The sequence below is a fragment of the Mandrillus leucophaeus genome, unplaced genomic scaffold (assembly GCF_000951045.1).
Source record: "Mandrillus leucophaeus isolate KB7577 unplaced genomic scaffold, Mleu.le_1.0 Scaffold1541, whole genome shotgun sequence".
In the NCBI taxonomy this organism is placed as follows: Eukaryota; Metazoa; Chordata; class Mammalia; order Primates; family Cercopithecidae; genus Mandrillus; species Mandrillus leucophaeus.
In genome coordinates this window covers 373,770-386,116 of record NW_012101523.1, presented here as the reverse complement: position 1 = coordinate 386,116, position 12,347 = coordinate 373,770, and the positions used below count along the sequence as shown (strand labels likewise).

Below are 12,347 nucleotides of genomic sequence, written 5' to 3'. Positions count from 1 at the left end.
GGGGTACGGGGGAGGGATAGCATTAGGAGATATACCTATTGTAAATCACAAGTTAATGGGTGCAGCACACCAACCTGGCACATGTATACATATGTAACAAACCTGCACGTTGTGCACATGTACCCTAGAACTTAAAGTATAATAAAAATAAATAATTAAATAAAGCTCCAAGAAAAGTATTCTTTGAGGGTATATGACAGAATTCTACACCACCTCTATCTACAGAAGAAGGGGTTTCAGGGAGCATCCACCTCTCCTGATCTACACTGCACAATGACCAGCATGCAGTGAGATAAGGCTTCAACTGAGACTTGGACAGTTTGAACCATACAGAGATGTCTAGAAGAGACATCTCTTTATGGTGACAGAGACAAATAAATGCACGACACAAAATGTGTGTCTTCAGGTGCCCAAGATCTAAGATTTTTGGTCTTCTAAAAAAAAAAGAAAGAAAATGAAAAGCAGTTCTTTGCTCACTACACTTAAAGGAACTAAGAACTCTATATGAACAATACCTGTATATGAGAGTTGTAAGCCTTTCCCAATTATACACAGTAAAAATATCCCTCATGAACTCAGCTGCATAAATTAAAGCTGAATTACATTTATTAAAGATGTTACACGATAGATTTTCATAGGGCAAGAACATGACCAACAGTCAAAAAGGATATACACCACATTACCTGATCACCCTTCATGATCTTTTTAGCCTTCATATTTATATAGTAATCTCCCCACAAGGTTTTCATAAGAACTTCCTTTTTGATGCCAATTTTTTGACTGTAGATTCTGGCAAAGTGCTCAATTCTGAAAGAAGACCAAATGTTCACATTATTAATAACAATGAATAGCATAGGTAACATTTGAACATTTCTGTGACAGGTACTGTTCAAACTTCTTTACACGTGTATTACTAAACTTAATCCACTATCCTACAGAATTTCCCCATTTTACAGAAAATGGGTAATGAAGCACAGAGATATCACACACGGAAGAAGTGAGGTGGGGATTTAAAACCAAGCGGTCTGGTTCCAAAGCCCATGTTCGGGTCTACACTAATTGGTAATACATGCTATAGTTTTGTTTCTTAATTTTACACGTGTAAAGCAAAATAAAACTACGGAAAAGAAAATGCAAGCTCCAGTTGCTTGTCACAACTATGCCAACAATGAAGCTTTATTTCAGCTACTCACTGCTATAAGTGACAGTTGCTTACAAATGAGAGAAACTCTTGAGACACAACCTGCCAAAACAAGGTTTTTATTATCCTAGATTAATGGTAAACATACACACACTGACTTAACTCTCATCAGCCCACAGAGAAACCAGTTACCACCATGGTCTACAGTCAGAGGACAGTCAACAACAACTAAGGGTGCTATATATAGCATCTACGTCATCTGGATAAAGCACCCAAGAAATACCTTTTCTTTAGAGAACAATATAATTTAATCTAAGATTTGAGATGAGAATTTTCAAAGTACCAGCATCTTAAAAGATGCTGCTCAGGAAAAAAAAAAAACAAAAAACAAAAAACAAGAAAAGGATATCCCCAGTTCTTTTCCACACCATACTGAAAGCCCAACCTAATGCAATCACACAAGAAAAGGAAATAGAAAGTATACTAATTAGAAAAGAAGAAATAAAACTATCTTTGTTCACAGGTGACTCTTTAATCACTCCTCCACAAATGAACACAATGTGAAAGGCTGCCAACCACTGGTAAGAGTTCCTATGCCTCAAAAAGAAAGCAGGCTCTGCCTTGCTGCCTATCTGTGGCTCGCTAAAAAGAGTCAGGCCTCCTCCTGGCTTCCTGTGTTTCTGCACACCCAGAATGGCGCACAGAGCCTTACTTGCAGATCTTTAGTCAGGATACCCTTATCTCTGCAGCTTTTCATTTATCAACACCCAGTTTTGCTAGGCAGGCTGCAACCTGCCATGCAGATTTGCAAATCCAATTCAGGACCTACAGGCAGGTCCAAGGTCTACAGGTGGAAGGAAACAATAGGAGGCAACCACTGTGGACTGACTTCCCAGGCATTCTCCAACCTAACTGTAGAAGGGAGCCCTATTCTTTAGCAGTGATGCTCCCTGGGGCCTCAATAAATACAGCTGAAGCTTTGCTCTCCACATTGGCAACTTGGGTCTCTTCTTAGATGGTTAGAACCGGAGCTAATGACTGAGTGATGAACACATGAAACCTGTGACATTTTCTTTCTTTTAAATTTGAATTACTTTTTCACCTGATATAGAACGAATTTTTGTCTATCCTTCACTGATACTTAAATTCTGACTTTAATTATTCCATTCATATGGTTCATCTTCCTAATTAACCTGTGTAGATCTCCCCCACACCAAGTGCCCGCAGAGTTCCACTTATAGTTCTATTTTTGTCTCACGCACTTTGTTGTTATAATTGATAGTTAGTCTCTTCACTAGTAAATGTGTCAATTATCTATGCGAAAATGATCCTTATGCCATAATTCATTTACCATAAATCCTATTTTGTTGTTAATATTGCCAAACCTCTCTTTTCATTCATATTTGGTTGATATATCTGAGTCAAAGCTTTGGTATGTAGCTTCTGTCCATTATGCTTTACGTTTATCTCTTTTATTTATCAAACTTCTGGATTTATTTTTTCAATGAAATTTCCTTTCTAAAAAAAATCTCCTTAATAGAAGATTTCATATATTTATTGGTACAATCCTTTATTGGTACAACTGTTTTGATCAGTTAGATTTCTAGTGTGGTTTCTATTCTTTCAGGATTTTTAAAAAATGTTTTGTGTTACCCAGACTATATTATACATTCATTTATCTTTTATAATGACATGCCAGATAAACATCCTGCTCTTAATTCTGACAGTGGCAAACTTAAAGATTTTTATAAACAAATACTCTGAAACCTCCATCAAAATCATAAATTATAGTAAGACATTTGCCCATTTGCTTAGGCTAGGCTCTTCTAGTCCACCACATAAAATATTCACACATGTGTACACACACGGGTACATAAATCTTTCAAAATCTTGCTTCTTATCCTTTTCATTCTTTTTTATTCCATAGTCACCACGAAATTTGCTTAACATCAACCCATTCCCCATTACTGCTAGTGTTTTTATTAATTTTTGTCATTAATCAGCTACAATTTTTAAACACTGACAATTTCTAGCACTTCTCCATTCTTGAATTCTATTTCAATTCCTTTCCTCCACAGAGTAACTGCAAACAAGAGTCTAAGAGACCTGCAGACCGATTTATATTCCAAGACTACTGATCTATTCGTTGCCTATCTTCCTGAACGACAACTCAGTCAAGTATGAAATTACTGAACCACACACCCTTTTGCCCTCCAAGCTACGAAGTGGATTACTGTTAACTATAGAATTCTAAAACACGGTTACACAAAGACAAGTAAATCTATTACAAAGAGCTTTTCATTGTCTCTTCTCTCCTGTCCCTATGCTATAAGGTTGGGGACTCATTTCTATGTATCTAAAACTAGAACTTAGATTCTTGCTGCTACCCATCCAAGTCAATGTGTTTCTGCTTTTCAGAGCAGACTCTCCCAGATTAACATCAATTAACAGGAGAGATTTAGGCAGAAGACCTAGGTTCAGCCTCTAGTTACACTTCTTAATCCTTTCCCACTGCAGAGAGTTTATAGAACCATCTTGCAAATTCCACCTTTTGTGACACATGCAGCTGTCAACTTGGTCTATTCACTGACATTTTAGAGGAAAATGGGAAGGAAAAAGTCTCTGGTGCTTTCATTTCCACCACTGCTTTCCCATAAATTCACATATCAACTTGTTGAGAACAGACACAAGCCGATCTCTAAATCTGACCTTGTCTAATACAGGGGAACATTCATTTATTGGCTGATAGTATCCAAAAATATCAAAAGTAAGTGCTATGCAAATTACCCTTATTCTATACATTCAACTTCCTCCCCATTCCTTTTCCTTCCACAATAAACTTCCCCCAATTTGTGTGATTTAGACTAAAATTAGCATAAAACATTGAATTACTTATGAAAATCACTGCAAGAAAGGGACAAGCCTCCCACCTTGTGGTTTACTAGCAGAATGCTCACAAATCAGGAAATCAACAGGTCTGACCCTATTACACAACTGAATGAATCACTGTGAATGAATCTGAAGAAAGTCTTGAAATCATCTTAGCCCAATATTCTTGTTTTTTCAGATAAGTAAACTGAGGCCTAGAAAGGTGATAATGACAACTCATCAACCAGATATGAAAAGTGCAAATTCTCAGCAGGTTCACAGTTTCTATTTTTATCATATACACATTACCTCAATTTATTTAAGCTCTAGTATGATCTTTCGGGCATCAAATGGACTAAGGTATCTATAATTTATTACAAACAGAAAATTATGATATTATATCACACTGCCCTGCCCAAGACAAAATCTGGTTAAAGGGAAATTGAAGAACAATTTCCAGTAAAAAGGAAAATACATTTTAAAAAATGAAGCCAGAGATTTGTTAGGCTACTCCCAAGCCTTGCATTCTAGTCAGCTCCTGATCCTTTCTTTCTTTCCAGTTCTAAGTCATACTGATACATGTTTCATGAAGAGACTGTTTTCTCCTAGTGCATCATTTCTAGTTCTACGATCCCTGCAACTTACATGCAATATTAAGTGCATAACTAAAGTAAAGGTCATTATGGTCCCACTATTATTTATCCAAACCACAGACACTTTTCTCAAAGTAATAATTTTTTAACTACATTTGGATTTTTTAATTCCACAAGTCAGAAATTGATGTAGTCAAAAAATGTGATCAATTACCTACTCCATTCTGAAATCCAATGTCACTGTCAACATGGCCTCAGCATGTACAAATTCAGAAGAGGCAATAAGAAGAAATAAGGATCCTTATACCCCATAAGGCAGACACCAGAGAAGAATCATGTCAAAAAAACACATGCTTCAGAGTCAGGCAGACTTTAATCTTAATATCAGCTCTGCCTCTTAGTAGCTGACTGATGTTGAACAAAAGATACTCAATGTTCTTGAGACCTAGATAATAAATAGTAATATCTATTTCAAAGGAGTGTTGTCAGAATTTGGTGAAATAATTTAAATAAAGTGACTAACTCAATATTTAGCATATGTACATCCTCAATAAAGCTAGACTAACTTTTGCTACTGTTGGTATAGAAGTTAATATAAATATATAAATATATTTGTTCAGCTATGTGTAAATAACTTTAGGAAGATAAAAAACTGACAGGAAGTAAACTGAGCTAAGGAATAAGGTAGGATCCTTTTGTGGTATACATTTGAATTTACTCAAGAATAAAGTTAAAGTTAAAAATCAATTGTATATAAAATCTATAAAGAAATGCAAGACTGGCTCAATATTCAAAAACATCAATGTAATATACCATATTAACAATCTAAAGAAGAAAAATCATACAAATATATTAATACAGAAAAGGTATGTGAGAAAACTTGACACATTCATAATAATGACTTTCAGAAAAATAAGAATATTAGGGGGCTTCCTCAACTTGATAAAGGACGTCCAAAACCAGTCTGCAGCCCTAACATTATTTCTAAAGGTGAAAGACTTAATGCTTTTCTCCTAAGATCAAGAATAAGACAAGGACATCCACTCTCATCCCTGTCAGTCAAATAGTGCTAGAAATTCTAGCCAGTGCAATCAGCAAAAGAGAAAACAGCATGCAAATAGAAAAGGAAAAAATAAAACAATTCCTATTTGCAGACATGATTGTCTCATAGCAAATTCCAAAATATCTACAAAGAATTTCAAGTGAGTTCAGCAAGGTGACAGTACACAAGATCAACATTCAAAAATTAATTGTATTTCTATATACTAGATGAATGTGTGAACACCAAAATTAAAAATATCACTTATAATCATTCAGAAAAATGAAAAATTAAGTGTAAATCTAACTCAACATGTATAGTACTTATATGCTGAAAACTATAAAATGCTCATAAAAGAATTTTTAAAAATTTTAAATAAATGGAGAGGCATAGTGTTCATGGAACAGAAAAGATTCAACATAGCAAAGATGTCAAAATTCTCCCCAAATTAACAGGTTTACCACGCAATTTCCATCAAAATCCTAGCAAGATGTTTTTGCAGATATAGGTAAGATTACTATAAAATCTACATGGAAAGGCAAAGGCCTTGAACAGCAAAGTAATTTTGAAAAATAAAAATAATGTGGACAGAAATAATCTACCTGATTTCAAGACTTATTTTGTAGCTACACTAATCAAAATTATGTGCTACTGTTGGAAAGACAGACACATAGATTAATGGAACAGAACAAAACACTCAGAAACAGACCCACACAAGTATGCCCAACAAAAAACTGTGCATTTTGACAAAGGCACAAAAGCAATTCTATGGAGAAGAGATAACCTTTTCAACAAAGGGTTCTAGAGTAAATGGAAATCCATAGGTCCTCTCCCACCACCAAAAGAAAACCTCAACCAAAGCCTCACACTTTATACAAAAATTAACTCAAAATGAGTCATAGAGTTAAACGTAAAAAGTAAAACTAAAACTTTTAGAAAAAAATGAGAGACAATCTTTAGGACCGAGAGCTAGGCAAAGAGTTCTTCAACTTGACTCTAAAATCAAGATCCATAAAAAGAAAAAATGATAAAGGAAACTTCAGCCAAATTAAAAATTTTGCTTACCTTGCTGGCTGGGAGTGGTGGCTCACACCTGTAATCCCAGCACTTTGGGAGGCCGAGGCGGGAGGATTACCTGAGGTCAGCAGTTCGAGACCAGCCTGGCCAACATGGTGAAACCTCGTCTCTACTAAAAGAGACATAAAAATTAGCGGGGAGTGGTGGTGCACATCTGTAGTCCCAGCTACTCAGGAGGCTGAGGCAGGAGAATTGCTTGAACCTGGGAGGTGGAGGTTGCAGTGAGCCAAGATTGCGTTACTGCACTTCTGCCTGGGCAACACGGCAAGACTCTGTCTCAAACAAAACAAAACAAAACAAAACAACAACAACAAAACTTTGCTCACTTTGAAAGACACTGTTAGAGGATATGAAGCCAAACTATAGATTGGGAGAAAATATTTGCAAAGCACATATGAGACAAAGGACTACTGTTTAGAATAGAAAAAACTCTCAAAACCCAGGAGTACAAGAAAAAAAAAAAAACAAAACAAAAAAAAACCACAATAAAATAATGGGAAATGATGTGAAAAGACTTTTCACCCAAGAGGACCTACAGATGACAAATCAGCACATGAAAAGATGCTCAAGGTAAACCAGCTGTTAGGAAAATGCAAATTAAAACCACAATACCACATTAGTACACACCCAACAGAACTGCTAAAATGAAAATAGTGACAACACTAAACATGAAAACGTGGAGAAACTGGATCACTCAGGCATTCATTGCTGGTGAGAATATAAAATGGTACAGTCCCTCTGGAAACAGTTTGGTAGTTTCTTTAAAAACTAAACGTACAACTACCATATGATCCAGAAACTGCACTCCTAGGCATTTATCCCAGAGAAATGAAAACTTATGTTCACACAAAAACCTACACATGAATGTTTATAGCAGCTTTACTCATAATGGCCCAAAAATGAAAAAAAAAAAACAAAACAAAACAGATGTCGAACGGGTGAATGGTTAGACTGGGGTACATCCAAACCATGGAATACTACTAAGCAACAGAAAGGAATCAACTACAGTATTAATGCATGCAATAACTTGGATAAGTCTCTAGAGAATTATGCTAAGTAAAACAAGTCAGTCCAAAAAATTTACATATTTTTTGGTTCCATGTCTATAAAAACTATTTTGATTCCATTTCTATAACACCCTTGAAATGACAAATTTGGAGATAAGATAAATGGTTGTCAAGGGTTAAAAAGGGTTTGAGGGTGGGAAGGAAGTAGCTGTGACAATATAAGGGCAACGTGAGGGAGCCTTGTGGCAATAGAAATGTTCTGTATATTGATGGCAAATGGCAAAGTCCTGGTTAAGGTATTGTACTACAGTTCTACAAGATGTTATCATGGATAGGAGGCAGTTACCAGGTAAAGGGCACCAGAGAACTCTCCGTATTACCTCTTACAACTGCAGGTGAATCTATAATTATCTCAAAATAAAAAGTTTCACTAAAAAAAACCAATTACATATAAAATCCACAAAGAGATTTAATCAGATTCGAACAGACTTACCCAAAGCCCCACCCATCTATTGCACTGGTAAACACCACATTTCCCTGTTCTGGAGAGAAGTAAAGCTAAGAATCATCTCTGTCCTCCAAGCCAGTGCTCCAGTATATACTTGCTCTCCTTGTTCAGAATTTGGATTCACTTGGGATTCAGTCTCTCTCTCCGCTCTTTCTTCTGGGACTTTAGAAGTAAAAAGAGTTTCTGTGAGTGCATTAATCTAGGAGAGATGGTGAAACGGCAGAGTGTCATTCAGATACTTAGCATGCTCATGGCAGGAGAAACATTGTTTAACCCGTGTTAGGGCTTGAATCATCGGTCAGTTTGGGCTCATTAAGCACACATGAATGGAGGTGACATTTACAATCAGTGAATAACTTACACGTATCCATTCTTCCTAAACTCAGCATAACTAAATTCTAAGGCTTTTGGAAGGTCATTTTGTGATTATTATTAGTTTAATGTAAATGTTAATGTCATACCCTTAATTTGTTTTTCAGCACTGAGGCCTACTATCACAAAGTACTCATGATTTCCAACCCCACAATCCTAGTTTGCAACCTTAGTCCACTGCCTTGCCCATTTCTCACATCAGTTGTCTGAAATGTTCACTACCCTCTTCGGGCCCTCTTCCCAACTCCTAATCCTCAACTACTTTCACTCCCAAATAGGCAGTAATCTTATGTCCTACCTCAGAAAGAAAATGGAACCTATTACTCATATTTCCTTCAAGTGCCCCACATTCCAATCTACAAGCTCACTTATGTCTGCAAATACCACTGACCTTTCTCCTGCCAATGCAGGGCAGGAGTTACTTTACCTGTTCCTATTTCTACAGGGAATGATAGCCATCCATCATTCTTTTTCACTGTTCTACTTTTATCGTTTCCTGCCCTTAGCAAATAAATATACTCAAGTTGCTCTCATCAATGCTTTACACTGTCTTGAGGAAGAAATTTCAAACTCCTATGCATGGCATACAACGTTCATCAACATCTGAATCCATAACCTTTTTCCCATCTCTTGTCACTGTTTAACATGATCTAATTAATCAGCTAAAAAACAATTTGCAGTTCCTTAAATGAAACATTGTACTGTGCTTTTTCTTGCCTTTATGACTTTGCCTGTCATATTCCTTCTCTTTTGAATGTCCTTTTCTTAACTGTCTACCTGGCAAACACCTACTTTACTTCCATCTCAAGGTTTCCATTGTACAACTTCTAACTCATTCTTCCCTCTTGACCCACACTGGGTTGGATGGCCCTCATCTATGCTGTCATATCACACCCAGGGCTTATCTCATTGTTCTCCAAGTATCTCTTTGTTTGTCTCCCCTACTATACTGTGAGCTCCTTGAAAATAGGGATTCTGACCTGTCCAACTTACATTCACAATCCCTAGTACACAATGGACATTCGATAATTCATTTGTTCAACAAATATCTATGAAATATTTGCTGAATAAATAAATGAATGAATGCTTGGGTAAAATTTCCTCTAACAACAGGTAATAAAATACTATAGACAGGTAATAAAATCCTAATACTGCTTCATTTTGGAACCAAGATACAAAGTTTTAAACAAGAGAGCCTATTGTCCAAGCTTTATATGATGGGTGCTTCCAAGAGATGGAAGGGACTGAGAACATGCTTATTCTGTAGCCACTGTTGTAGAATAACACCAACATGTATGAATCTGAAGTGGAAAAGTTCACTTTTCTGCAGCAATGGCTCATACCCAGCTCAGTAACTTCCTTACAACTCTTCTTCAAGGCTAAATTTTTTAAATACTAAAAATTAAAATAACTGTTTTAAAATACTATGAGGTGAGAATAGGCCTCTTGTGGGGTGAATTTCAGTTCCACTATCAAGCAATTTATCTTATTAATCACTAAAACTGTACAGATGTTTTCAAGCCAAGCTTGTCGCAGAACTGCCTGTGTCTAATAAAAACAGAAAGAAAAATGTAAAACTCATGATTTGAAATAATTAGAGCACATTAGAAAATCTTGATTAATAACCACTCTAGACTATTTCAGTCACACAAAGGCATTCAACAGGCATTCACAAAGTATGTATACAGCACAGTAGCAAAGAACTACAGACAAGAAATCATCATTGCCTTTATGCAACTGACAGATTAAGAAGGACAAATAAGGCCGGGCACGGTGGCTCACACCTGTGTCTCAGCACTCTGGGAAGCTGAGGCAAGTGGATCGCTTGAGGCTGGGAGTTTAAGACTAGCCTGTCCAACATGGTGAAATCTCGTCTCTACTAAAAATACAGAAATTAGCCAGGCGTGGTGGCACATGCCTGTAATCCCAGTTACTGTGGAGGTTGAGGCATAAGAATCACTTGAACCCAGGAGGTGAAGGTTGCAGTAAGCCAAGATCGCGCCACCGCACTAAAGCCTGGGTGACAGAGCAAGACTCTGTTTCAAAACAAACAAAAACAAAAACAAAGTATGTTAAATTAAAGTCATCATCTCTAAGATCCCTTCAGAACTCTGGTGATTTAACTCCATCACAGACTGGAACATTACCAAATTTGAAATATAAAACCAATGTTCTGATTGTCAGTGAAATGCCTAAAGTCAGTCAGTTCCTACTCTTTTCTCACCCTTAACCATTTAAGTATTTTCTCATCACAATCCATTACCTGTGGACAGACTCCTTCCACAGCATCTACCACAATGATGCATCCATCACAAATGCGAACAGCAGTTGATACTTCTGAGGAAAAGTCCACGTGTCCTGGAGAGTCTATCAGATTAATCATTACCTAAAATACAATTCATAAACACACATTTTCAGTTGTGCAGGTATACAATGCTCTTCCTCAGGCATTCTAGAATAAGAAAGCTAAAACTTTCTAAGAAAAAACTGAGCAAAGCTAAAGGAGTCAAAAACTCAGTCAAGAGCTACCAGTCCAGCTTTTCTCACTGATGGGACTAATGATTCCAAATAGCATCTATATAAAATGTTAAAGGACTTTACTATTCTAATAGCTAACACTTAAGCGCTTAGAGGGAGCCAGCCACTGCGATACTCACTTTTAATGTGCTAATCACATTATTGAATCCTCACAATATCCCTGTGAGATACATATTACTATTCTCCTTTCACAGTTGAGGACATTGAAACTGAAAGAAATCAACGCCCAAGATCCTGACAGTAAAAGCTGTTCAAAGGGCCAACAAAGTAGTTGGCCAAGTTCTTCCCTACAATTTATCAAAGAGCAGTGTATCAAGATTTAGATTTAGACTCAATTCTACAAAAGATGTAGACTCAATTCTACCACAACTTAAGGAGCAGTTACTACATGCCAAGCAGTGTGCAATGTGCTCTCCCATTAATATCTCCTTCAATAGTCTCAACAGACAAATGTATTAAACTTATAGTAGGGTGATGACACATCCTAAGTTGTTTGGTTTTAGCACTGAAACTCCCACATCCCATCAAAGCCCTTAGTCCCAGACAAAAAAGAAAAAAAAGATCATCCTAGGTTTAGAGAGTTATCATTAAACATAACTTAGTATACCATGCAGAAAATTAGTAATACTATAGAATTCTATACTCATTCCTCATTATCGATAAATTTGATATAATTCTCTTTTAAAGAAAGAATAACTATTAGAATGCTCAAACACATACTTCACTTTTGCTCCTCCCCTTAACTCAGTGTTTATCAACTTGAATGTGCTCAAGAATGACTACAAGGTTGAGTATCCTTTATCTGAAATCCAAAATGCTCCAATGAGCGTTTCCTTTTTGTGCCATGTTGGTATTTGAAGAGTTTTGAGTTGTGGAGTATTTCAGATTTTGGATTTTCAGATTTGGGATGCTCAACCTGCAATTTATGGGCCATTTACAGGATTTTTCCCTAATATAATTTTAACGACTTCGCTTGTGCCCTAGGTGATACAGATGATAAAACACCACCACAACAATAACCACAACCAGAACTTAACATCTGTGGACTGCCTATTCACGGCTGGCATTGCTCTAAGCATATTACAGAAATTATCTAATGTTTACTTACAACAATCCCCTGTAGTAGTTACAACTATTAGCCCAATTTTATACAGCAGGTAACTAAGGCACAGAAAAGTTGAGTATTTTTCTCAAGGACATCCAG

At 36.5% G+C, this 12,347-nt stretch overlaps 1 protein-coding gene across 1 annotated transcript; it reads right to left on the bottom strand.

Annotated features, from left to right (window-relative positions):
- Window positions 1–8,234: 8,234 nt before the first annotated feature.
- Window positions 8,235–10,988, bottom strand: LOC105536125 (elongation factor Tu GTP-binding domain-containing protein 1-like). Its single transcript, XM_011975397.1, has 2 exons — window positions 10,869–10,988; window positions 8,235–8,432 (listed from the first exon to the last, which is right to left on the bottom strand). Exons 1-2 carry the CDS (start codon window positions 10,986–10,988, stop codon window positions 8,235–8,237), a joined length of 318 nt encoding a protein of 105 aa, XP_011830787.1.
- Window positions 10,989–12,347: the final 1,359 nt, after the last annotated feature.

Excerpts from the sequence above, each read along its gene's own strand:
- LOC105536125 (XM_011975397.1), bottom strand. The coding sequence starts at position 10,988 with ATGATTAATCTGATAGACTCTCCAGGACACGTGGACTTTTCCTCAGAA. Across the intron at positions 8,433-10,868 it reads TGGAAGGAGTCTGTCCACAG|ATTAATGCACTCACAGAAAC; the intron begins GTAATGGATTGT and ends CATCTCTCCTAG.